This window comes from Fukomys damarensis, unplaced genomic scaffold, assembly GCF_012274545.1.
Source record: "Fukomys damarensis isolate Sample0158 unplaced genomic scaffold, DMR_v1.0_HiC HiC_scaffold_13, whole genome shotgun sequence".
NCBI lineage: Eukaryota > Metazoa > Chordata > Mammalia > Rodentia > Bathyergidae > Fukomys > Fukomys damarensis.
The window spans coordinates 14,498,394-14,525,182 of record NW_022900925.1 but is presented as its reverse complement, the minus strand read 5'-3'; the positions used below and the strand labels follow the sequence as shown (position 1 = coordinate 14,525,182).

Genomic DNA, 26,789 nt, shown 5'->3' with positions numbered 1-26,789 from the left:
AAAGTCTTTTTTTTTTCTTTTTTTTTTTTTTTTTTTTTTGTACCAGGAAACTAACTCAGGACCTTGGGCCAGGGATTTAGCTCAGGGGTTCTGGCGTCTGCCTCACAAGCACAAGGACCCAAGTTCGATCCCTGGTACAAAAAAAGAAAGAAAGAAAGAAAAGAAAAGAAAAGTAACTCAGGACCTTGTGCTTTCGAGGTAGGCGTGGTACCAGTGAGCTACATCCCCTGCCCTCTTTTCTTTCTTTGTGAGTGTGTGCAGTGATACTGGGAATTGAGCCCAGTGCCTTTGCAAATTTATTTTTTGAGATAGGGTCTTGCTAAATTGCTCATGCTGGGCCAGAGATTTAGCTCAGTGGTTTTGCACCTGCCTTGTAAGTGCAAGGACCCCAGTTTGATCTCCGGTACCAATAAATAAATAGCCCATGCTGGGCAATTACAGATATGCACCACCACCACACCCAGCTTCCCATCCCACTTGCCCACTTCCCTCCTGTTATTACACTGGTTGCTTTTTTTCCCCCCCTTTGAGACATGAGCTTGCTGTGTAGTCGAGGCTGGCTTTCACTCACTGTGTGGCCCAAACTGGCCTCCAGTTCACAGGGATCCTCCTGCCTCAGTTCCCCAAGTGCTAGGATTATAGATGTGTGCCACCATAGCTGGCTCAGGTCACCACTTTTGTTCCTTATGTATTAATTTTAATTTTTAAAAAGTTTAATTCAAGGGCTGGGATTTGGTTAAGTGGTTCTGCTGCCTGCCTTGCAAGCATAAGGGCCTGTGTTCAATCCCCAGTACCACCAACAAAATTTTTTTTTAATTGTAAATTTTGTTTTGTAATTGAAAGGTACCATGCAATGGGACTCTCCTGCATCTTGCTTTTTGTTTGTTTGTTGTTTTTTAAGAGTAGGAAAAATGTATTGAGGGAAAGAAAGCTTCTATGAGAGATAGAAGGGGGACCAGAGAGTGGGTTGTCTGCCCACCCTGCTTTTCAAAGATGTTTTATACAGCCAAGCCATGTGGTGAGGCAGGTACAATGTGGGACAAAACTATAGGACCCAATGGAAAATTACAAGGTGGGCATGAGTTGCAGCAAAACCATGACCAACCAATAATATTACAAGTACAGTCACCCAGGTAGTATTGATTAAGTGGGGATCAAGTGGGGGAGCAAGTCAAGTAGCAAGCATACAAGGATTTTCAGTAAGGGTGGGGGGTCAGGGATATTTCCTGGAAAGGCTGGGTTAAGACCTTGGCCCCCCACCACCCAGGTGATTGATACCTATTTAGAATAACAGTCTCGGGCCTGGGATTTAGCTCAGTTGTTCTTAGCGCAAGGACCCTGGTTCAATTCCTGGTACCAAAAAAAAAAAAAAAAAAAATGTTCAGAGAGGAGCTTTGCATGGCTCCTGGCCTTGGCTTATCCTAGAATATCAATCTCTGCTGTTTATCCCAGGGGATGCCCAAGGGTATAGTAGTTTCTGTCCTTTTATAGTTCTGACCTTCAGTGAATGTGTCTTGATTGTTCTCCATGTTGGCTCCTTGCTGTGTTGGCTCCTTGAGGGCTGACTACTTGAGGGTGGCCCAATCTAACTGCCTACAAGATATCTAATTAACTTATTTATCTGTAGTACTCCCCGGTATGAAGAAATAGTCCTGTGTGCTGTGAGGAGGCAAAGGACAGAGACAGCTCTGGCTACTTCCAGCTGAAGAGGGTCATAGTTGTGATCAGCAGTTAGAGTTACTCTACAGAGGATCTATCGAAAGGCCTTTGATAGGCACCAGACATTGTCATTTTGGTAGCTGCATAGCTTTTAAGTCTGGAGGAGACAAAGGCAAAGAAACAGTTAAGAATGCATGGGCCAAATTATAAGGTCAACAGGATTGCTGTGAATATAGCCCACAAAGAGGATAAGGAGAAGGTCCAGGGGACTTCAGAATACAACATAGAAGTCAGATTGTATAGTTTAGTAGTTATGAGCTATTTACAAGGTCAATCTGGTGGATCCCAGTAAAAGAAGTCTAACACATTTATTATTGGTTCCATTTGTATGGCTGCCTGGAGTTTGGCAGCATCAAAGATGTAGGATCCTGTAGGAAAGTTTCCTTTGTTTCCTGGCTCTTGTAGACCTTGAGGGGCTGGGGCCAAAATATTGGCAGACGTCTTGGCCTAGTTACCTTTCTAGTTTTGGTCTCCAAACTGTAGTTATTGAGCACCCAGAAGAGGTCAATGATGTAAATATTTCAGTAGGAGCAGTGAGCTTAACTATTATAATTTTGTCTGCACATTAAGCACTTTGAAGTATAAAGCACAATTAGAAAGGTTGTTATTACTGTTCACTTTTTACTCCAGGCACCAAGGAATAATTCTTCCCCCCGACCTTTGGTCCTGGGGATTGAACTTGGGACTTTGCTCTTGCAAGACAGGCGGCATAGCCACTGACCTAAATCCCTAGCCTGAGGGGTTGTTATTTCTTATCAACCATGGTTGTTCTACTAGTTGAATCCATATTCATCTTAATATGGAATAGTCTTTCAGTCAAACACCTCCATCTCCAACCAGGAATCTCAGTGGAAGACCTCCAAAATTATATAGGGGGAAGAGATGTAACTCCCAAACCTGCTAGATATCCGAAACACAAATTTGTGTTCTCTAAAATCACAGAATGAATTCTACGAACAACAGAAATTAAGAGTGGAAAACATTTTTGAGGGAATGAAAACTCTGTCTAAAAGAGACAGAAAGGAGACCGGAAAGTGGGTTGCCCCTCGTGCATCTTGTTTTTGAAGAGCTTTCCATTGTTAGTTCCTAGAAAGCATCTTGATGTTTTTCAGAGTTGCACAACATTCTCCTGTAGGGATCTTCCATATTTACTTAACCTGATCTTATTGATAGACATGTAGATTGTTTCCAGTCATTTGCTGTTATAAATAAGTAATCATGCAGTTATATCTGTAGGAAAGATTCCAAGAGAGGAGTTGGTGGATCAGAGGTTATCAATACATTGTAGATAGTACTATATTGTTTCTGTAGGAGTTGTACTTGCAGATTAGCAACTTTCCATGTCCCTTCCACCTGTTTCCCCGTGTCTCCTATGTGGTTAAGTCAATGTTTGAGATGGTGGGGTAGGGCCCTATAGGATTCTGTTAGCATTTATGGTCTCTAGCTCTAAGTAGCATTTGATAAACTCCATGACTTAGTGGACTTGAGGGGTACTTCAGAGGCTGGTGACTGGGGCTAGTCTGGGCCTATGGTCCCTAACCTTTCTCTGGGAAGATGACATCAAATCTTTGGGCGCTCCCAGAACAGTGCTAGAGTTAAATTTAGTTATGCTCTGGCTCACTCAGAGCTGCAGTTCCCTGAGCCTTCTTGTTGGAATGGGACAGAGTACAGTGGAGAAGGTAGCTGGGTTCATCTGTCCTGAATTCTGTTTTTGTTTTGTTTTTTTGGTTTTTTGAGACAGGGTCTCACTATGTGGTTGAGACTGACCTGGAACTCACTATGTAGCCCAGGCTGGTCTCAAACTCACAGCAATCCTCCTGCCTCAGTCTCCCAAGTTCTGGGATTACAGACATGCACCACCACACCCGGCTTCTGTCCTGAATTCTGATGACCACAGTAAGATCTGGATGGGCAGTGACAGGATCATGCTTATTGAGTCATGTCTTTTTTTTTTTTTTTTTTTTTTTTTTTTTTTTTTTTTTTTTTTTTTTTTTTTTTTTTTTTTTTACATTTTAAATTTTATTGGTATATTTTAGGTATCCCTAATGGTAACATTCATCATTTCTGTTTTGATTCATTTGCTCAAAGCTTTCTGTCCCAACAAATGTTGGGTTTTATTAGTTAGCACATATTTTTCTCATATAAAATAAGCAAGATGACATCAGGGTTTACACATTGTGGTGCATCCAGGTCCAAACAGCTAAGTTAGTGGGAGATGGGCTCAGCATCTCCTGCATGGCCACCACCGTGGGGGATGGGGGCCGAAAGAAGTAGGTGTTCTGCTAGGTTCCCTGAGCCTTATGTCAGGCCTTTATGTGGACTTCCTCCTGGGGGAAGGTGCTTGACAGTCCCCATTCTGTGTGTGAAAGGCCTTCCTTGGGAAATATCTCAGAACAAGATTGGACTTTATTTTGATAGTTCTGCTGGCTATTCTGAGTGTGATATTCACTGTTTATTGAATGAGGAGAGAGGAAATAGGAGGATTACTTTTCAGTGGGAATATTTGGGTTTCTGTTCAACCCAAAAGTTAGAGGAAGCTGGGCATGGTGATACATGCCTATAGCCCCAGCATTCAAGAGACAGGCAGGAAATATTTCCCTTTCAAATACTACCTACTAGGGCTGGGAATTTAGCTCAGTTGTTCCACCACCTGCCTTTCAAGCACAAGGACTGAGTTTGATCTCCAATACCAAAAAAAAACAAAAAAACAAATACTACCTACTCAACCAGAGTCTGCCACCTCTCTCAATTTCCCCTTTGCCCACCCTCATATAAATTGACTTTTTTTATTGGAAAGAAGAAAAAAAGGAACTGAGGCAGGAGGATCAAGAGTTTGAGGCCAGCCTGGGCTTCAAGGGAAGCCTTATCTTAAAAAAACAGGGCTATGGATTTAACTCAGTGGTTCCGCCACCTGCTTGCAAGTGCAACGTCCCGAGTTCGATCCCCAGTACCAAAAACAAATGAACAAAAATAAAAGTTTTGGACCAGGCGTTATTCTTCAAGTAAAGTAAACTCTTTTAGAAGTTGAAAGCCATGGATCCCCTCTTCAGGAAAAACAAAAACAAAAATAAAACTCACCTAAGTATTCTGGATCACTAAAAATTTCCATTAAATGACACCCAATTTTAGGATATTGTATCTTTGGACCCCTGAAGCCCATCTACAAATCCTCATCTACAAATAATTCTCTTATCACTATCATTATTATTATTTTGCCTACACAAAGAACATGGTAACAATTTTCATCAGACCTGCTGATTCTCATGGAAGACTCTGCTGTGGAAACTATAGAACTGTGGTTTCAGCAATCACTAAAGAGTTCATGGAAGTAGGCCAAAAGCACCTGGCCTAAAGGGTCATTTGCTTTGCTTAGAAAGTCAAGGGTGAACCACCACCTGCCTCACAAGCACAAGGACCTGAGTTTGATCCCCAGTACAAAAAAAAAAAGAAAGTCAAAAGTGAGGAGGATTTCTCCTCCCCCAGATGCAGCCTGGCACCTTGCCCAGTGTTTCACAGAAGGAACTTAGGGCATGTGGGGTAAGCAAGGGGACTGGTTGTGATGTTTGGGCTTCCCTCAGCATTCCCTCCTTGAGTGATTGCTAAGAAACTCCTCTGCTCTCTAGAGAATCTTGTGGCAATGAGGAGAGGCTGGCTGCCAGGGTGGGTGAGGCCCAACAGGATGGCTACTCCCCAACTCCCAGCCTGGCTGCATTTGCAGTTGCGTGGAGAAGGTGGGAAGGCTAATGACTCATTATCTCTGCAATTAGTCACATCACCAAGGCACATGATTCCCTGAAGGACTTGGTACCACCTGCTGCCACTTTGGCTGTGTTCACTGTGGCTTCTTTCCCCATCTAGACAAGGAATGTGGCCCCAGGAAATCATCACTGTTTTCCCCCAGGCATAGGCCTATAACTGCAGCAGCCGCAGGACCAAGAGACTGGGACTTGAAAGTCACCTCTGCACTCCAGGGCCACACAAGACCTGTAGGGACCAGAAAGACTGATCATGGGGAGGGAGGAGAATGAAGTTGCCTAAGCCACAGATGTCCCTACATGCCCCATATATGAATGATACCTGTAGATACCTCTGTCTCCGTAAATGTATGCATAGATGTGTGTGAGTATGGTGTGAATGAAAAGACAGGTCTTTTTCCCTCCCCTAGGATACTCTTAACTAGCTGGCTATGGCCCCAGGGCAGTGGTGGCGAAACTGCAGCAGACTGTTTGTATGACTGAGAGCTGTAAAAGGTTTGCCATCACTGCCTTAGGGACTCTTTTTTTATTTTTTGTTTTTTTGTTTTTTCAGACAGGTTCTCATTATATAGTTCAGGCTAGTCTTGAAATCAGTGTAGCCCAGGCTGGCCTCAAACTCACTGTGATCCTCTTTCCTCAGCATCCTGAGTGCTGGGATTATAGGTATGCACCACCTCCACGCCTGGCCCCTCTTCCTTCTTGACTTCAATTCAAGAGAGGGTCAAACAGAACTCCTTTATAGAACATCAGTGACTGTCTGTCAGTTGTTCTTAATTGAAAGTCTATTTTAGTGTTGATTCCCTAAGTCCAGATTTCATGTCCTAAAAGTGCCAGTAAAATAAATTTGACATGGCTTCTGTTCTCCCATTTCTAAAACAGCAGAGGACCAGGGATTTAGCTCAGTGGTTCTACCACCTGTCTTGCAAGTTCAAGGTCCTGAGTTCAATCCCCAGTACCAAAAAAAAAAAAAAAGAAGAAGCTTTTTGTGACTGCCTCTGTGAGAGACTGCTTGGGCCTGCATAAGATGACTGCCCTCAACCTTAGCCTTTGCCTCAGTGGAAAAATCCCACTAGACTACATACGTGACTTATGGCAGGTCTAGCCCCTGGGCAAACAGGGAATCTTACAGAAAAAATAGCCCTTTGTGCTAACCACAGGGTCACGGGATCTGGAGCAGGAGGCCGGTGGTATTTCCTTGTCCTGCTTGCCCCTAGAGATTGTTAAGTTAAAGATTGCATAGGGTTAATTGTTGATGTATGCCTTCCCACTTACCCCTCCCCACATTTGGTAAAATACTGATTGCTGTATGGTTAAATGCTTGAGTGACTCATGTGATTGGTAGAGGATTTGTTTGAACTGTCCAGTAAGCTTGCTGAACCTTCCCCCTGGGATAACAGTATATAATCGTTTTGCTGAGCCAATAAAGCGCCTTTGATCAGAAACCAGACTTGGGCCGTGTACTCTAACTTCTTAAAGATTTCCTCCACAGACATTCAAGATCGGATCGGCCTCTGATGACCCATGAATAAGAGGCGGCTCTCACCTCCTATTCCCCGCGGGACGGGGTCCCCCCAGAGAGCCGCATGCCTCTAAAACAGCAGAATGTCCACCCTCCTCTGGGGCACCTGTCCTGCCACATCAGACTTACAGATTGGCTGATAGTGTCTGAACAGACAGGGTGAAGAGTCAGGAACTGACGTGGATCTGATGACTCTTTAGAGGGTGCTTCATGCCTTCTATCCTGTGACATCACACCCAGTCATAAAAAGCCTTTCCCATTTCACAGATGCTAAAACTAAGGTTGAAAGCATCAAGTCACTTACCCAGGTTTTCCAGAAGCAGCAAGAGGCCACCAAGTTCAGAGTCTCTGGCTCCCTGTCTCCAGCACAACTCAGTCTGACCTAAGTAATGGCTACCCCAACTGCCCACATACACACACTAGTATTTTTAGAATCTGCACATACCAGAGCAACAATTCCCTACCTTTGCTATGAAGCTCTTGCCTATGGGGCCTCCTTCAGTAAGTAGGATCTAGAATAGAGAAATTAAGTCCAGTCCTTAAAAAAATGAATGGAAGGGAACCCCTCCCAGTAAAGAAAAGAGAAATCTCTCATTTTCAGCTGCTATGTTCATCAATAATCCAGAGGTTGCGTCAGGACTGATCTGTGTAGTGGCTTCATCAATATTTCAGCTCCTCTGGAGGCCTGTTCCTTAGCAACCACATCACCATGCTCTCCAGGAGGGCTGCTGGGCTGTATGCTTTCTACCTCTCTGTCTTGCAGGTCCTGTCCCTCTTGCCCTTGTGGTCAAGTATAGCCATTCATGCCAACCCCAGCCAGCATTTTTGGTCCTCAGAGCCTTAAAGGGGTGGTGCTGCAGCTAAGAGGTGAGGGAGAGGGATGCTTGACACGTCACAGTTCTTACAGGCCCACCATGGCCAGGGCAGAGAAACAGAGGAGGTTTGAAAGGAGATCAGAGTATATCCCTTGGCTATTTATCTCTACTTCCAGCATAGGTCATAGTTTGCCCTTGCCAAGGCCTTTCCACGGTCATGGGAAAGGGGAGGCTCCCTCTCTTCCGCAGGCTCAGGTGCTATTTTCCTTTGTGGCCCAGGTGCAGTAGAAGCTTGCCTCCTGCATCAGCTGAAACGCCGTGCTGCTGGCTTCCTGCGGAGTGACAAGATGGCAGCCCTTTTCACCAAGGTGGGGAAGACGTGCCCTGTGGCTGGGGAAATTTGCCACATAGTGCAAGAGCTGCAGCAACAAGTAGCGGGCAGGTGAGCCCTCTTCCTATACTTCCCAACCCTCTCTTCAACTCTTTCCCTTAGCATTTGCTCCTTCCCAAGACAACCTATTTGATGATTGGCTTCCTGGTCCATGTCTCACCTGACCTCTTGGGTGAAGGGCCAGTCTGAGGACGGGAGTTGGCCCCTTGTAGACTGAAGGTTCTATCCTTCACCTCCCTCCACTAGCCCAGAGAATCTCTGGGCTCCCATCTTGTGGCATTGGTCCCTGCTTCCAGTGCCCCTGTCATAGAATTTACCTCTGAACATTTGTACTCCTGAAGCCTTCCCCTACTTTGCAGGAAAACCTCAGGAGCCACCCAGGAGGCTCTGAGAAGACAGGGCTCAGCCAGTGGGAAGGCCCCAGCCCTTAGCCCACAGGCCTTGAAACATATATGGGTACGAACAGCACTCATCGAGAAAGTTCTGGACAGGGTTGTACAGTACCTGACGGAAAACTGCAGGTGACTGCCCCATCCCCCACTGGCCCCTCCCTCAACCCACCTGCACAGGCCTTCAGCCCCACCCTGTACATGTTTGGCTATTCCAGACAGTCTAGGCATGCCTCTGTCTTCCCTTTTACCACCCCAAAAGCATAGACCACACCATGAATCCAATTCTAAAGCTCCATCCTATGGACCTATCCCTTCTTAGTTACTAACCTGAATGTGGTCTTTGTTGGGACATCCTTTCCTAGTGAGCTTGACTGCCCTGGACTGAGTCCAGGAGTCCTGTCAATCACTTTGTCTGTCTCCTGGCAGCAAATTCTACGAGAAGGAAGCATTACTGGCAGACCCTGTGTTTGGCCCAATCCTGGCCTCTCTTCTAGGTGAGCCTGAGAGATTAGAGGCCTGTGTAGGGCCAGCAGGGTGAGGGGCAAGCAATAAAGGAGCTCCCTCTAAGCTAACCATCCCTTTTGCCACAGTGGGACCCTGTGCCTTGGAATACACGAAGCTCAAGACAGCTGATCACTACTGGACTGACCCTTCTGCTGATGAGCTGGTCCAGAGGCACCGTATTCGGGGTCCCCCCAATCGTCAGGACTCCCCTGCAAAGCGCCCAGCCCTGGGGGTGGGTGTCCCTTTCCCCATCCTTTGTGCTCATTCATCCAGGCTACACTGAAGCCTGAAGGGAGGGGAAACTGACCCCAAGGTGGTAGCCACCACAGAAGAGCCTTCTCCTCATACTAGCACTTACAAAATGCCAAGAGCCCATCCTAGGCCATGGCCATGAACAGAGCAGGGGCAAGAAAGGGCCTGGGGTCAGAGAGAGAGTCATCATGGAAGTCTGAGCGTTCTCAAGTTCAAAGGCCAATTTACCAAGGCTGGAGCTGAGCCATAGTTTTCCTGGCAGATCCGTAAGCGGCATTCCAGTGGCAGTGCATCAGAGGACAGGCTAGCGGCCTGCGCCCGCGAGTATGTGGAATCTCTGCACCAGAACTCCAGGACGCGGCTACTCTATGGCAAGAACAACGTGCTGGTGCAGCCGGTAGGTAAACTTAATGCTACCATGGGTCCCTTCAGTCTCCCTTTTCCAAACTGGACACTTCTAGCCACAATTGTTTCTTTCGTAAGGCCCTTGGCTTCAGAGAGGGGAAACAGCACCCCGCCCCACACATACCGTTTCATATGATTCATGCCTATTCTGGAGTTGGCAGGAGCTAGGGATGGCATCTGTCCTGGCTAACTGAAAACCAGGCCATCCAGGGTTAGGAATGGCAGCCGGCAGGCAGGGTCAATGCCCAACTTGGAGCTGTCTGGCCCAGAACACACCTGGCATCTAGGAAGCTGACAGGGCAGAGCCAGTGGCACCAGGCCAACCAGGACAGGAGATGCCCAGATCTGCCATGTGGCTCCTGTTCTCTCTTGCTTCTGCCCAGCCTGCAGTCCAGGTCCTGTCTTGACTGCCCTGCTCCCACCTGGACCTCATTTCCATGGGCCATCCCAGGGAGCCTCCCAGCCCCTCATTGTCTCTGTCTTCTGATGTTTCTCCTCCTATAGAAAGAGGACATGGAGGCTGTCCCTGGCTACCTCTCCCTGCACCAATCTGCGGAGAGCCTCACTCTGAAGTGGACCCCCAACCAGCTCATGAATGGGACTCTGGGGGACTCCGAGCTAGAGAAGAGGTGGGAGCCTTGACATTTGACCCCAGGGACCAGGAAAGGAGTGGGAGCTTGATCCCAGGCAGGGAGATGGAGAGACTTGGCCTGCTTTAGGAAACAGGCCTCACTTCTCATCCTAATGCCAAGGAGAGAGGAGAGGCTGCCTGGAGTGATTCCTAAGTGCTCTAGGACTGAGCTAAGCCTGGCCATGGAGAGGTTTGCCTGAGCCAAAGCTCTAGGCAGCTGAGACTTTACTGGCTGTATGTCCATGAGGACAGCATGGGGTTCAGAAGGACATGGCTGGCTGAGGTCACTTCTCAGCAATGGTCATACAATCTTCAGGATAGTTCCCAGGGGTGGGAGTCACTTCCAGGTTACGAGAAAGGGAGGATGACAGGTCTTGAGATACAATAACACTGGTCTGGTTCCTTTTCAGTGTTTACTGGGACTATGCCCTGGTGGTACCCTTCAGTCAGATTGTCTGCATCCACTGCCACCAGCAAAGTAAGTTTGCTTGTCCTGAGCACAGTGGTGTGAGGGCAGAGATATTTTCTTTCTCCCAGTCATACACAACATGGGGCCCATTGGACTTCATGTCTTTCTCCCATTCCCCTTATTTTTATTTTTTGCCATGCTGGGGAATGAACCAAGTCTACCACTGAGCTACACTCCCAGACCCCTGCATCCCTATTAATGCAACTCCTGGGCCACACTCCAGCTTAATTGTCCTCCTAGCCAGCCTGGGGAGCTGGCCAGTGGGTCCATGGTGATGGACAGGGAGGTCTCAAGGAAGGAGCCAGCCTCATTTGCCCACGTTCATTCTCTAGAGAGTGGCGGCACGCTTGTGCTGGTGAGCCAGGACGGAATCCAGAGGCCACCACTGCATTTCCCACAGGGAGGACACCTGCTGTCCTTTCTGTCCTGTCTGGAGAATGGGCTGCTGCCTCGAGGACAGCTCGAGCCCCCGCTGTGGACCCAGCAAGGGAAGGTACCTCAGCAAGGGAGGAGGCTCGGGTGCAGGGCTGTGTTGGGTGGTTCACCAGCCTCCTCCCTTCTTTTCCCCACACAGAATTCTTAGGAACAACCATGGGTGGGACCCTGGATGGGATTTTGTTCTGGACAGACTGACCACCCCCTCCCTCTACAGGGCAAGGTGTTCCCCAAGCTACGGAAACGCAGCAGCATGCGATCCGTGGATGTGGAGGAGCTGGGCATGGGGCGGGCCACAGACTACGTGTTCCGGATCATCTACCCTGGGCACAAGCATGAGCACAGTGAGTGTCCTGAACCTTCTCTATGCAGGAGGCTGAGCATTGCGTCACCCAGGAAGGGTGGCAGATAGGGTCCACTTCTCAGACCAGGTTGAGACAAAGGGTTTGTCACTTAGTCTGTCTTCTGGACCTTTTACCCACAGGTCATCCCTTTGAAAATTTGCCTCTTTTCTACCTGGTTGTCTTCCCCACTTCTTCATTATGTGACTCTTTGCTCAGCAGACCCCAGCATCACTACAAGATTCTCTTAGTCATTCTTTCATGCCCTGCCCCAGAAGAAAAAATTGGAGAGAATAGGACTAGAAGATTAAGGGCTTTACATCTCTAGCCTGCCACCCAGCCTCCATAAAGTGTCCTGGCCATGGGAACTGTACTTCTTTTAGGATAGTACAAATTGTTCACTGACTCCACTAGAGCTAGAACTCCCCTCAAGCCAGCTCCTGATGAGAGGAGTTATGCTGAAATAGGAGTTGCATCTGAAGAGAGTGACTTGGAGCTTGGACTTAACAGCTGGGGTCCCAAAGGGAGCCAGACCTTCATGGCTTGTGCCTTGCCCTGATCACACGCCCCAGGCCTGCAAAATCTACCCATAATTGTATACCAACACCAAAGTTCTCTTTTTGGTCAGACCCACAGGCTTCTCCGGGTCAAAGTCACGTTTCTTGTAGAAAAGTTCAGAGAATTTGCCAGCCCAGGGTGCTTACTGTCAGTCAGACTACCTGCTTCCTAAACTTTCTAACTGGTGCCAAAAAGTTATCAGTAAGTTGTCTCTGTATTAGAAGGCAGATGACCCAGACTGCATATATAGCCACAACACAAATTGCCCCCACAAGATTAGAAAGCACAAAGTTCAAGAGCTCCCCTTCCCTCCCAGATGTGCCTGGCAAAGAGACAATTTTGTCTGGATGTTTGCAAGCCCTGTGTTTATAAGACCGGTGCTCTAACCCCTGAGATATAGGTCTGCAAGCCCTATATTTATTCTCAGGCTGTTGTATAGTTTTAATTCTTTATCCCACTTTCCCTCTTCAGTCAGTGACATTTCCCAATTCTGGTCACTTCACTTCCAGGACCATTTTCATAGAGGGCAAGCCAGGGAATCAAGGGCTGAAACTCAGCTTAGTGGCTCTGGCTTCTCAAGGGCAGCTGTGGGAAGACCCTTGCAGGAGGAGACTGAATTTACAGTCTAAAAAAGGGATTTGGGGGAATCTTTAGATTCATTCCAGCTTGTTCATATGGATAATAATCAGGAGTTATCTGCCAGCATTCATATGTGCCCAGCCTCAGCCAGCTTTTGCTGAGCTCCTGAGCTGCCAGCCTGTCCCAAATAGTCCTTATCTTTCACACCCTTCCCCTTAGTTCTTGTTCTTCTGTTCTTCCTAGAGAGGACCCTTCTAAAGAGTGGAGCTCTGTACCCGTCTCCCAGCCCTGTACTCTCCCAAGTAATCATCAGATCCCCACTTTCCCTCTTCTGTGCCTTCGTTCAAGGTGATCCCAGCCTCTGTAACACTCACCTTAAGGAGGAAGTTGGTTCCTTCTGCTCAGGGACTAGGGTCCTCATGCCTCTGCCTCTCTCACTATTCTCTTTGAGCAGTCACTATTAACTACCACCACCTAGCGGCCAGCCGCGCGGCCTCGGTGGACGATGATGAGGAAGAGGAGGATAAACTACACGCGATGCTCTCAATGATCTGCTCGCGGAACCTCACAGCTCCCAATCCGATGAAAGGTTTTTATCCTTCCCCTTCCCTGACCCACCTCATCCTCCGCCCCAACCCCCTGGGCCCACCTGCCACCCACCGCAGGGGCTCAAACAGCAGTGTTGGCATTAAGGGACTCGTACCTCGGGTGGTTTCTTCTGTCAGAAATCAGCTCAGGGAGCTGGCAGGAAGAGGGGGCAGTGCAGAGTGAGTGGCTCTGGCTATGAGGATGGGGCTTCACTCTGAGAGGGAAGAAGAGTTACAGGAAGATGGGAGTAACTGACTGCCTCTCAGAGGCCCTGAAGGGCTCTCTGAGCCCCTCTCTACCCTTGGAGGTCAATGCTGGCAAATGCCAGATTGTGATCTCATTTTTTTCTTCTCCTGTTGATTGGAAAGGCCAGCCTTCGCTTGTGCTTCTGACTCTCAGTTTAACAGAAACAGGACAGAAGTACGAGGCCCTTCCTGGGGCAAGTGTAGGCACTGGAGAGGTTAAGTGAGGGGTTGGGAGCTCCATTGGAGAGACCTCAGGGTTCAGTGTTCCCAGGGCCAGAGAGCTCCAGCAGCACATGTGACCAGAACTTTAGTATGAAATTTAGAAATAACTGTAGCAGGTGTCCAGGAAGGGGCACAAGCTCAGGTCATGGCAATGTGAACCCATGCCCCACATGTGCCCCTTGTTTACTGTATGATTTTGAGCAAGTATCTCACCATCCCAAAGCTCAGTTTCTCCATCCATGCCAGATGCTGTTTCAAGGGTATCAGACAGGTATGTCTCCACCCTCACAGACCCGAGTCCACGAATACAGAGATCTTTTCATTGGCAGTGACACAGCACAGTGCCCACAGCCCCCTTGGTGTTTCTGTGCTCACCTCCATCTTTCTTAGCACAGAGCTGAATTGGTGAAGAATGAATCCCACCCTTTGGAGAGCTGCCAGCCTGGGGCCCTGTGAGGGCCACATTGGGGCACTTGAGGAAAGGTGGGTCAAGATGGGGTCAGGCTAGCTCCATAGAGTTTAGGGAACTTCCCCAACCCTACCCATTTCTGTAGAAAATTGTCTTTCCCTTTTCCCTGTCCCTATAGAGGAGCCTAAGAATACGGCACTCCCCTTATTCCTGCCAAGGCAGAATTCTGCCAAGGAGCTTAGTTCTTTAGCCCCGCCAATAAGCCAGTAATTTTGAGCTTCTCCATGCTAGCAGCCAAGCCCATGGTTAGAACACACACAGCAGCCCCTCAGTTATCCCTGCCGGCCACCACCCTTCCTGCCACTTGTCTCCCTTGGGTGTGCCTTCTTTCCCTTCCAGTCTGTATGCCAGGTCCAGGCAAGAACATTCTACTTCTTCTGTTTACTGCCCCAACACATGCCTGCCATCTCATTCCTTGCAAACTTGGACTTGGGGCTGCTGCTTATTTATAGGTTAACTGACTTTGAGTAGTATGGTTGAGCTCTGAGAGGGAGGCCAAGAAACCCCTTTTGGCTATAAACTGGCAGCCAGGCTAGAAAGTAGAGGGCTCCAGAGAGCCCTTGTCTTGGCAGACTTGGCAAGAGGAAGCTCATCCCTGACTAATCTTAGGGCTGAGGCTCTCAGGAGCAGAGTCTTCCAGCCCTGCAGAGACCAGAGGCCTCAGGATTGATCTGGGCATCCTCTTGGAATGTGGGGTAGACCAACCTACTGTGCAGCCCGTGGGACCTCAATACTTAGAAAAGGGGAGGAGGCATGATAATAGAACTGCAGGTCACTGGGGAGAAAGGATGGGGATAGGACCCCCCACCTCCACTCCAGTCCATAATGACAACACTGTTGAGTCCATTCTGCTAGCTGTTGCTTTTCAGGCCTGCAACATGCTTGACTTGTGCATGTCACTCAAGTGGCGGGTGTCCAGATCCTACCCCCCTTTCCGGCTGCCTCCCCAGAGAGCAGAGATGCTATTCACTCTAATTCTGCTCCAGGCCAGGCACCTTTCACTCAAAGTCTTAGGGGCTGTGGGGTTCACCCACCATAATTGCTTCTTTACACTTTCCTCATGCTCAGAGGAGAGAGTCAGAGTCAAAGCTGACCCGGTACACCCCCCCCCATCCAGCCTACTGCCCCTCACCCAGTCACTCCAGAGCTCCAGCTGTTGCACTGGGTTAAATCCGAGACACAGTGTTCAGTGCTGGCTGGTTCAGCTCCTTCCTGGAGAATTAAGGTGAAGAGCATTGACCCAGGCTTGATTGTGCCCTGCTTTCTGGCATGAGCTTGTTCGCCTTTGTTTCCCTCCCCCTATTCCCTCTGCATCTACCACCCTTCCTGCCTGCCTGCTGCTTGCTGCCTGCCTGACTGAGTCAACTCCTACCCTGGCTCCTTCCAGGACTGGCCCCTCTCCTGCCTGCTGCAGGGGCATGAGCTGGGCTCCTCTCCCACCCTACCTGCAATTGTCCCCTCCCTCTCTTCCCAAAGTCTTAGGCATGGCTTGCAGCCCCTCACTCCCAGAGCCTCAGCCCTCCTCACTAAGTATGTTCCCTTAATTTGCCTCCTGGTGGAGCTGAATGGCCAGATGAATCCTAGCTGTGGGTCTGGGGAATCAAAGCAGGGCAGCCCCTGAGGGAATGGGAAGGGACTCTGCTCCGTCCTCCCCTCCAAGGCACACTCAGAGCTGGAGTCTGACTTCTAGAAAAAAGCAAGCCTAGGCCTGCTCCAGACCAGGAAGACCAGGGTCCAGGCTGAATCAGGGCTACATTAGATTCACCAAGAAAGCCAGTGCTGAAAGGAATGTCCTCAGCACACATGGTCTATCCTCATTCTTTTTCTCTCTTCTCTGCTCTCTCCCTCTCCCTCGTGACATCATCCCTAGTCCTTTCACTTCCTGCACTCACTGTGCTTCATCTCTGTGGCTCCCTTGACCTACCAGAATCCCCCACCAAGGAGTGACCTGTCTCACTTTGGCCATGGAAACTCTTAAGGGGCTTGAGTTCTGACCCACACCAACGAGGCTGGTTGTGAAGGCTCTATCTGCAGTGGTGTAGACTGTCCATCTTTTGCGATTGCATGTTTGTCTATGACTGCCATGTTGGATGTTGGGCCTGTGTGCCTAATCACCATCCCCATAGTCCCTAGCAGCCCAGGGAATTTTACCCTCCTTGCAGCTCACCTGTGAGATGCTACCATGCCAAGGGAAGTCACACTAGACTGCAGGTGTCTGACCTTGGCAAGGAGCACTGTTGCTACATAATCACTGGCCACCAGATCTAGAACCCTTCAGAAGACTAAGCCCTGTGAGCCAAGTGGCTCAGGGATCCCTTGGGGACTTTGATCAGTGGAGACTCCTCCTGAGAAGAATGGGGAAATGTCACAGGTTGGGGATTCCAAGCACCTTCGTGAGCTTTCTGAGTTTGCCCAAGAGAACCAAGCTGAGCCCTTAAAGGCTGGGTTAGCTGATGGCAGCTCCAAGAACTCAGTCTTTTGGTGTTCCTTCTCTTCCTCCCCTTACTCTAGAAAAGTAGGTGTTTCCTGGTAGTGAGATGGAGGTAGGTAGACACAATCACTCAGTCCAAATATGTTATTACACAAAGAAAAGACAGCCCTCTCGAGGCTTGGTAGAGGCTGGGATATATTTCCATGTGGGCGCTGACCCAGGCGGACACCACCCTTGTGGTTTTCCACTGGTGTGTGACTTCATGCTGCAGCTCTGGGCACAGAGGTGGGCATGCTGCAAGGGGCTTGAGGGAGGAGGCCCACTAGGTGTTGACCATAGCCCCTTCCTGTCCTCAGATGCTGGTGACATGATCGAGATGCAGGGTTTTGGGCCTGGGCCTGGCCTGGCAGCCTGGCATCTGGAGCCCCTGTGCAGCCAGGGTTCCTCCTGCCTCTCCTGCTCCTCCCGCGGCTCCCCATATGCAAACCCCAGCCACTGCAGCTGCATCCCTGACCGGTGAGTGGATGGGCCCGGAATAGCAGTTTCCCATTCTCATGTCCATCTATGTTTGTCCCTCTGTCCTTATAAACTACGTCTGTTGCGTGACAGGGTGACATCTGGAGTTGGGCAGAGTTGGGTTCATACTTCACTTGTGTTACCCTTGTCACTTTGGTAAGCTGCTTAGTCTCTAGGAGCCTCCATGTTTCTGAACCTCAGTTTCCTTACCTGTAAAATGGGAATAATACCACCAGCTTTCTAAGGCACTTGTGAGGACTACATGAATGCCTAGGCTTGTGCCTGCACATAGTGAGTGCTCCCTTCCAGTGTAGAAATAGATCCTGCTGTCAGGCTGTACCTTTGAGTTCTCTCAACAGGTATCAGGGCACCTGCCATGTGCAAGGGCAATGTGAACAGCCTTTGTATGGGGCTGTTTGCCAGGTGTTCTCCTCACCTATCACTTTGTTTTTTATCCTGTTATTCCTGATTATCCTGAGGAAGTGTTCTTCATCTTCATATGAGGAACCAAGATTACTAAGGCAGAGTTAGTTGTCCAGTGTCCCTGTGTTGTTGGGGCCAAGAGACAGCAATATTGAAGGTGATTGGCAAGGATGGGGAGCCTGCTGTTACGCTGCTGGGCTGTAGATTCTCCCCACACCTTCCCAAGTTCCTTACCTGTCTCCCATACCAAAATAACCATGTCCTCCTCCCATCAGTGGCCATCACCCTGGCCCTCTGAGCCAGCTTGTTTCCACAGGTTGCCCCTCAGGCTGCTGTGTGAGAGCATGAAGAGACAGATTGTGTCCCGGGCCTTCTATGGCTGTGAGTGTGTGGTGAGGTGGGGCTGTGAGGGGCTGGGCCTGGGGAGCACCTCAGTCAACGGCCTCCTGGCTGCACACCACAGGGCTGGCCTACTGCCGCCACTTGTCCACGGTGCGGACCCACCTGTCAGCGTTGGTGCATCACAACATTATCCCACCCGACCGGCCCCCAGGGGCTTCAGGAGGCCTCACCAAGGATGTGTGGAGCAAGTATCAGAAGGACAAAAAGGTGCAACTCTGTGGTTCAGAACCAGAGGCCAAGTCAAGGGCTGGGGTGGGCAGGAGTTGTACACAGCTATGTGCTATGGGAGCAACTTCCGTAGTCTAAGTGGGCATTTGAAGTAAAATGCAGTAGAGGTGGGGTTGACAGGCCAGGAACATGATGGCCGTGCAGTAACCCACATAACAATAGAATCTCATATGACCAAAGGTCTGTAGCTGTACATGGGAAGGGACCAGGCTGGGAATTCATTCTGCCTCTGCACTGTGTTATGATCTTGAGCAGATCTTCATCCCTTTCTGGGCTCTATTTCCTGCTTCATAAGCAAGGCAGATGTACCCTGGGGCCCAGGAGGACACAGCCACCCCTAAACAGGTTTTCCATGGCATGGGCTCACCTGTCTGGGCCACAGTGACCATGGGGCCTGCACAGTCTTTCCCCCTGGGCCCTTCAGAACTACAAGGAGTTGGAGCTGCTGAGGCAGGTTTACTATGGAGGCATGGAGCATGAGATCCGCAAGGACGTCTGGCCCTTTCTGCTTGGCCACTACAAGTTTGGCATGAATAAGAAGGAGATGGAGCAGGTAAGAGGAGCCTATTACCTTAGAACTAGAGAGATGGGAGGGGGCCTCAGGAGCTCAGCCTCTTTCTAGCCAGAAAGAGATGTAGCAGAGGAAGGTGGTAGCACAGTCCCTGTGGGCCTTACCTGAGGCCCCACTCTAGTCTCTAGCTGTCCTAGCCTCTGAGGAAGAGACCCTGATGCACCCTCCCCCCATGGTCATGGTGTGGTCTGAGCACAGGTGGATGCGGCGGTGGCAGCAAGATACCAGCAGGTGTTGGCAGAGTGGAAGGCCTGTGAGGTGGAGGTGAGGCAGCGGGAGCGGGAGGCTCACCCAGCCGCGCTCACCAAGTTCTCCTCGGGCAGCAGCATTGACAGCCACGTCCAGCGCCTCATCCACCGAGATTCCACCATCAGCAATGATGTGAGCCAGCTGGCCGGAGGGGTGGGGAACCTGGATGGGGCCCGGGAGCCTTTGACACACAGGAGCCCTGAGCAGCAACCTGACCTCTAATACTAACTCGCATTGGAGCCCCGGGAGGAAGGCTTAATGTTTCTGTGTCTCGTTTTCCTCAACTGAAAAATGGAAAAGTGCTGTCCTGCTGCCAACTTTTCTGAGTTCCATAGGAACCAGACGAGATATTTCTGATGGTTCTCTGTGTTCCGTTTCAACAGACTAGCAGGGAAAGATGGGTGTATTGGGGTTTAGGGAAGCCCTCCCCTGCTTGAGAACTCAAAGCTAGCAATAGGCTCCTCTGGGTTCAATCCCAGATCCACTACTGAGCAAGAACTTCCCATCTTAGCCTGTGTTCTCTTATCTGTTCTCATGTCTCTGAATTCAGAGGCCACACAGATTGTTCTCGTCCAGAAGAGGGGAGCATTTAGAGCAGTCATGCTGGTGTGCACTGGCAAGATCCTCCCTCCCATGATGGTTCTGTCTCCTTGGAGAAGTGACTCCAGAGCTAGTTCCGAGCTTCAGGGGGGTAGTTCTTCCTGGTATCACAGCACACACACACACACACACACACACACACACACTTTTTTTTAAGGTACTGGGCATTGAACTTAGGACCTTTATACTGAGCTACATCTAAAGCTTTTTTTGTGTGGGGGGGAAGGTCTCATTGAGTTGCTAAGTCACTCATGCTGGGTTCAAATTTGTAATTCTTCTGCCTCAGCCTTTCCCAGAATGCTAGGATCACAGGTGTGTGCCACCATGCCCAGCATTCGGAGGCTCTTGATTGTTTCAGAATTATATCCTTACCCAACACTTCAGGTTTCTTGCCCAGAGTGTAGTCTACTTTGAGCATCCTTTCCCTAAATAGACCAGTTAGGAAAAAAAGTCTAAATGTGTGTCTTATTTTCCCCATGACTTGTCATGGTAGTGTACTTCTTCCAATTAGTAGAATGTTTCCTTTTACTTCTGACCTCTCTGCAGCTTGATTGAAGGCTACAATAACTAAGTAATTTTGCTACACAAAACTCCTTGTCCTGCTGAACTTTCAGTACCAAAAATGTGAAAGAACTCACTCTTCCTAAAACCTCCAGATGGCTGGGGATTTAGCTCAGTGGTTCCACTACCGAGGCGCAAGCACAAGGTCCTGAGTTCAATCCCTGGTACCAAAAAAAAACCCCTCCAGCCTACCCCCTACCCCCAACAATGCCCCAGCAGCCATATCAAGACACTAAGGCAGCTCTCCTGGGCTCATTACCCAAGGCTTTGTCAAGTAACACAGCTCAAATAGGCCATGGGGTGTCAAAGGTTTGGCTCTTTTTTCCATACAGCAGCGACAGAAAGCCTAGAGTGCTTCACGTGGCCTAGGGACTGGATAGGGCTTTGGGCTCCCTTACCCAAAGCTTTATTCCACCTGTTCAATTGGGTCCAATGCCAGCTTGGCAGCTTGTGTTGGCTGCTGTGGGTGGGAACAGAGGCGTGAAGAGAATTCTCCATCCCAGCTCCATTCCAACCTAGGGAGGAGGCAGAGGCTACAGGAAGGTCCTAAAGTACAGGTAAGAGCCACCATCTGTTCACTCTTACCAGGTGTTTATCTCTGTGGATGATCTGGAGACCCCAGGGCCCCAGGCCTCTGAAGATGCCAGACCAAAGCCTGAGCAAGAACCAGGAGTTGGGACTCCAGGCACTGCCATGGTGGAGCAGCAGCAGTCAGTGGAGTTTGACTCTCCAGACTCAGGGCTGCCATCCTCCCCAAATTACTCTGTGGCCTCAGGCATCCAGTCCAGCCTAGATGAGGGCCAGAGTGTGGGCTTTGAAGAGGATGGTGGTGGAGAGGAAGGCTCTGACAGGCTTGCCTCTGCAGCCCACACTTTTTCTGAGCCCCAGGATCCCAGCCAGGAGAAGGCTCCACAAGCCAGCGAGCTAGAAGCAGGCGGGGAGCTGGCAGCTGTGTGTGCTGCAGCCTACACTGTACGTGGACATTCCCCAAGCACTCTTCCCAGAGGCCCTCCTGACATGCTAACAACTTGGGGACAGGCTGCAGGAGTAGTACTCTCTCCTGGAGGGCATACCAGGCCCATCTCTCAGCATCCCCAGAGCACTCTAGGTTCCCTGGGTTCCCTATCGCTTTATTTCTTCACTTGGGTACCATATCCTGTCCCTATCCGAGGAGGGGCTGGTCAGCCTCACTACTAAGGGCTGTCCACTCTTCCAGATAGAATTACTGGACACCGTGGCCTTAAATCTGCACCGCATAGACAAGGATGTACAGAGATGTGACCGAAACTACTGGTACTTCTCGCCACCCAATCTTGAGAGGCTCAGAGACATCATGTGCAGGTGCCAGCCTTTATGGGGGGACTCAGGATGGGAGGCAGGGACCCCCAGTTGCTCTGTGAAGGATTCTGTCTAGCAGACACCCTGCTGTTCATGGAATCATACATGACACCTGTTGGGAAGACTTTCCTTACAGTGCCCCTCACCCCACTGCACTCCCAGAAGTCTTTTGGACCCCTGCTTTGACCATACTTCTTCAGGAAGCCTTAACTGTTTTTATTCCCCTGCCCCTGGTACCAAGCTGTGATGGCCTCTTATCTCTTTCCCTAGGGCCATGAATATCTTGGGGGCAAGGGCCATGGTAACAACCCACTGTCTTTCAATGTGGAATACATAGTAAATGTTTCAGTGCCCTGGAAAGGCCAACTTGTATGTACCAGGCTGCTCTAGGGGTGATCTCTCCAGGGATCCCTGCAGGGAGGAAAGGATGGTGCAGAGCTACAGTGACTGTCCCTGGCATTTCAGCTACGTGTGGGAGCACTTGGACATGGGCTACGTGCAAGGCATGTGTGACCTGCTGGCACCTCTCTTGGTCATCCTTGACAATGGTGAGGGATGGAGAATGGAGGACCCCAAAATGAAGTTGGCTTGGGGTGACAGACTGGAAAAAGAAGATGGCTAGGTCTGGGAGGCTGGGAGTGTAAGCCAGCCTATCTCCTGCTGGCCTCACTCCTGTCTCCCTGTAGATCAGCTGGCCTACAGCTGCTTTAGCCACCTCATGAAAAGGATGAGCCAGAACTTCCCCAATGGGGGCGCCATGGATACCCACTTTGCCAACATGCGGTCCCTCATCCAGGTGAGGTCTGCAGCCACCTATGGGCCCATGATGAGGCCAGGGAGTGTTACAGAAATGTCCTGCCCTGTAGGGCTAGGGATTCAGCTCAGTGGTTCCACCGCCTGCCTTGCAAGCAAAAGGTCCCAAGTTCAATATCCTGTACTAAAAAAGAAAGAAAAACAAAAAATGTCCTTTATATAGGAGCTTAATTTCTTTCATTAAAAAGCTCTTGTCCATGTTACAAATCAAGCAGTAGTATGAGTGCTTGCGAATCTGGGGATGAAACACCCAGAAACTTGTACAACTCCAAAAAGAATAGAAGCCAGAGAGACAGGTGTGGCAGGAGAGTGCAATATGACCTGAGGAGCAGAGGGCAGTACAGCCTCACTGGGTGTGGTGGGTGAAGGTGGCAGAGAGGCAGCATCAGGTTGATCTCTCCCTCTTTCCCCATGAGATCCTGGACTCAGAGTTGTTTGAGCTGATGCATCAGAATGGAGACTATACCCACTTCTATTTCTGTTACCGCTGGTTCCTGCTGGATTTTAAGAGAGGTAAGAAGTACCTTAGGTCATGGGACTGTGTTAGGGACAGTGGGGGAATCCCTCTTCCCCTACACTGTACCTTGCAATGCACTGGGGGCTTTGAAACTGCCAGTGCCCTTTCCTACCCAGCCCCCGATGTACTAACTGGGGCTGCCTGGGCATATGTGTTCTTTTTAGATTTGTTTTTGGGGGGGAATGTTTTGTTTTGTCTGGGTTTGTTTTGTTTAGGACTCTAGGGATTGAACCAAGACCTTCACACTAAGCACATCACCAGTCCATTTTTATTTTGAGACTGGGTTTCACCCAATTGCTAAATTGCCTATGATGGGCTTCAACTTCATGTGCTCCTCCTCAGCCTTCCAGAGTGCAGGTTTACAGGCACATACCATGCCGTGTCTTTTTTTTTTGCTTTTCTGTTCTTTAATGGTACTGGGGATGGAGCCTAGGGCACCATGGATGCTCAGTAGCCACTCTACCACTGAGCTGCACTTGTGGCAGGACACATGTTCTTTTTTTTCTACTGGGATTGAACTCAGGTCCTTGCACTTGCGAGGCAGGCAGCAGCACCACTGAGCTAAATCCCCGGCTGATACATGAAGTAATTCTGCATTGCAGCCAGAGTTCACAGTCAGCCCCCTAGTAGGTGATGGTTGGGGAAACTTATTTCAAACCAAATTTTCCCAAGCAGCAAAAGTAGAGTTGTGGGCCAGGGATTTAGCTCAGTGGTTCTGCCATCTGCCTCACAAGAGCAAGGTCCCAAGTTTGATCCGAGTTACCAGAAAAAAAAAAGTAGATTTGCTTTGGGTAAGTGAAGTGCTAATATAGAGTCTGCAGAAACTGAAGAGAAATGGGCAGAAATGACCAAAGGGAGAGGCAGGGACTTGGTGTGTGACATATAGAAGACCCATTCTGTTTATTTTGTTTTTTAGGACAGTCTCACTGTGTAGTTCAGGCTGTTCTTGAACTCACTGTGTAGCCCAGGCTGGCCTCCAACCTGTAGTGATCCTCCTGCCTCAGCCTCCTGAGTGCTGTGCTTTGGGTAAGTGAAGTGCTAATATAGAGTCTGCAGAAACTGAAGAGAAATGGGCAGAAATGACCAAAGGGAGAGGCAGGGACTTGGTGTGTGACATATAGAAGACCCATTCTGTTTATTTTGTTTTTTAGGACAGTCTCACTGTGTAGTTCAGGCTGTTCTTGAACTCACTGTGTAGCCCAGGCTGGCCTCCAACCTGTAGTGATCCTCCTGCCTCAGCCTCCTGAGTGCTGGGATTACAGGCATTTGCCACCACGCCCAGCTAGAACCCCCCCCCCCTTTTTTTTTTTTTTGGTAGCAGGGATCAAAATCTGGACCTTGTACTTGCAAGGCAGGCAGCAGAACTACTGAGCTAAATCCCTGGCCCTTAGAAGACCCATTCTTGAACTAGGCTATATGTAGTCGGGAGAGTCCCACAATTTGGCTGCTGGAGCTCTGTCTCCCATATGGCTCTCTCCAGAGACCTGTGAGCAGCAAGGGCTGCCAGGCTCAGCCTTAGCACCAGACCCTTACTCTCTCCAGAGCTGCTGTATGAGGATGTATTTGCCGTGTGGGAGGTGATCTGGGCAGCCAGGCGTATCTCATCAGAGCACTTCGTCCTGTTCATTGCCTTGGCCCTGGTGGAGGCCTACCGAGAGATTATCCGAGACAACAACATGGACTTCACCGATATCATCAAGTTCTTCAACGGTATGAGCTGGTCCACCCATCCTGTCTGCCCCAGCAGAGCCATGGGGGTCTCCACTTCTGGCCTGGGCAAAATATGAGGGTTCTCAGGTCCCTTCCCTTTGGCAGGATGTCAGGAGCCCAGCAGGTGGAAAAAAACAGAGTAGTCAGCCACAGGGCCCCTCCCTAGCCTATTTCCCTCTCTCTGGGCCTCCCTGAAAGTATCCCTGTTTCTCCCAGAGCGGGCTGAGCATCACGATGCCCAGGAGATCCTGCGGATTGCCCGGGACCTGGTCCACAAGGTGCAGATGCTCATAGAGAACAAGTGAGCACTGGCTGGGAGCAGCGGCATGGAGAGAAAGCCAGGGCACCAGGCCTCTGGGCTCTAGCAGGGAAAAGTTCAAAGGCGTCACAGCCCAGACTGCCCCACCCCCAGACGACTCTGCCTGTCCAGTTGTGTACCTAACAAAGTGAGTGTGAGCCTGGGACCCAACTCCAGGCAGTGTTGGCCCTTTGGGGCACATCAGGGGCCAGGATGCCCTCAGATCAGGGCCGTGATGGGAGGGGTTGGCCTTAGGGAGCAGCTGCCTTGAGGGATTCCTACTCTGTTCCCCTCTCAAACAACTGGGAGCAGCCCCACTGCCACTTGCATCCTCAGCCTAGACTGTTCCTTGATGCTTCTCTTGAGCCGGCCTGGGTCCTATAAGGCTAGCAGAGGCTACAGTGGCCTGCGCCCCACCTAAGTGAGAATGGCATCAGGCAAGAGGCTCTCTGCTGTATCTCTCCTGAGAACCCCTTTGCAACCCCAGCGGGGACAGCTACAACAGCTGTTCATTTGGGCATGGATCCTGGGGGCAGGGACCTGGGTCACCCTCCAGCTCCTCGCCTGAGATTCAGGGGCAGTCATACATAGGCCCTGGGTGGGAGCAGCCCACCTCAGCAGCACTGACACTGCCTCTGGCCACCTGAGATGATGCCATGTACTTGCCGCACTGCACAGTACGTGTGTGTTGGTACAGTATCACTCCCACCACCCTGCCCTTGCTTTATACATTAGATGCATCCCAGAAACTGTGTTTTTTGCCAGTTGGGTGATTTGAAATGTAGTGGGAGTTCTTGCTCCCCTTGGGAACCCAGGGTGATTCTGTAGGGAGGTAATCGTGTCACAGCCTTGTCTCGGGGACAGCCCCCTGAGCTTTAGGGCAGCCTGTTGTCTGTCGCAGGCAGCTACTAAGTCCCTGGAGGCAAAACGAGTTGGAGGATGTCTGCATCTCCCCAATTTGTCGCGGTGAGAAGCAAGGCCAGCCTTGCCTTCCATGTGCCTCTTGGGATGCTGAGAGGCCTAGGGACCCAGAATCCTCTGGGAGGAGCCACACTTTCAGCTCCTGACCTGAAGCCTAGGCATGCTGCTTGCTGTCATCCCTGTTCCTCTACACCCCAACACATTCTAGGCTAGGCCCCTGGGGCCTGGAAGCCACACCTGGGCTTGTGACCTGCCCAGCAGTCACCAAGATATGCAGACTTCCTGCCTTGAGAAATATGAGCAAGAGCGCAGCAGCTCTTGTGCATTCAGCACATCCTGCCTAGCCCACCCCTGCCCAGGCACTGCATGGCCTCTGCGGGCCAGCCCACCCCACTGCCTACCCCATCATCCATGAGTCCTTGGCCTTCACCAAGCACAGGTGGCCGTTGTGTGCCTGCCTTAGTGACTCTGGTTTTGTGAGGAGCAGAGTGTATGTTTTTTGCCTCAGAAACTATACTCTTCAGTGTAACAGACCAATAAACACAGCATTTGGCAATGCTTGAGACTCTGAGGCGTGTTTGTAGCACTGACACTGGATGTTGAGTTACTGTGTACTGGGGAATTCTGTTCACTCCACAACAAAACACAAGGGAGTCAACTCCAAAGACAGTGATGGCAAAGAGAAGCAGAGTTTCTGGGAGAGGGAGCCTCTGGTCTCCAGGTGGGACAGTGTGGCTGGTCAGGGAGTTGGGTGATAGCTAGACCTTGCGTACTCAGTGCTGGGGGTGGGGCTAGGCGGGGCTCAGCTCAGAGTCCTGGCTCTTCTCAGACTGACCAATGGCCTCTCCAGCCTACCCTGGCCCCCACTTTCCTGCCCTCCCAACCTGCTGCAGTTAGGAGAGAGTTGTCCTTGACTAGGAAC

At 50.1% G+C, this 26,789-nt stretch overlaps 1 protein-coding gene across 2 annotated transcripts in view; it reads left to right on the top strand.

Moving 5' to 3' along the window:
• Nucleotides 1–26,135, top strand: part of Sgsm2 (small G protein signaling modulator 2) — a 34,000-nt gene extending 7,865 nt beyond the window's left edge. The window contains exons 2-23 of one of the 2 annotated variants that reach the window (XM_010642128.2): nt 8,088–8,250; nt 8,559–8,720; nt 9,018–9,085; nt 9,182–9,327; nt 9,610–9,744; nt 10,257–10,381; nt 10,794–10,861; nt 11,185–11,345; nt 11,505–11,631; nt 13,220–13,354; nt 17,077–17,236; nt 17,976–18,040; nt 18,123–18,268; nt 18,714–18,842; nt 19,059–19,241; nt 20,859–21,242; nt 21,487–21,611; nt 22,074–22,156; nt 22,295–22,404; nt 22,838–22,934; nt 24,481–24,648; nt 24,865–26,135. In XM_010642128.2, the coding sequence (XP_010640430.1) occupies nt 8,088–8,250; nt 8,559–8,720; nt 9,018–9,085; nt 9,182–9,327; nt 9,610–9,744; nt 10,257–10,381; nt 10,794–10,861; nt 11,185–11,345; nt 11,505–11,631; nt 13,220–13,354; nt 17,077–17,236; nt 17,976–18,040; nt 18,123–18,268; nt 18,714–18,842; nt 19,059–19,241; nt 20,859–21,242; nt 21,487–21,611; nt 22,074–22,156; nt 22,295–22,404; nt 22,838–22,934; nt 24,481–24,648; nt 24,865–24,953 (3,029 nt within the window). In that variant the 3' untranslated portion in view covers nt 24,954–26,135. The remainder of the gene's footprint in view (nt 1–8,087; nt 8,251–8,558; nt 8,721–9,017; nt 9,086–9,181; nt 9,328–9,609; nt 9,745–10,256; nt 10,382–10,793; nt 10,862–11,184; nt 11,346–11,504; nt 11,632–13,219; nt 13,355–17,076; nt 17,237–17,975; nt 18,041–18,122; nt 18,269–18,713; nt 18,843–19,058; nt 19,242–20,858; nt 21,243–21,486; nt 21,612–22,073; nt 22,157–22,294; nt 22,405–22,837; nt 22,935–24,480; nt 24,649–24,864) is intronic. The other variant, XM_033762853.1, reaches the window with a different exon arrangement.
• The last annotated feature ends 654 nt before the right edge of the window (nt 26,136–26,789 follow it).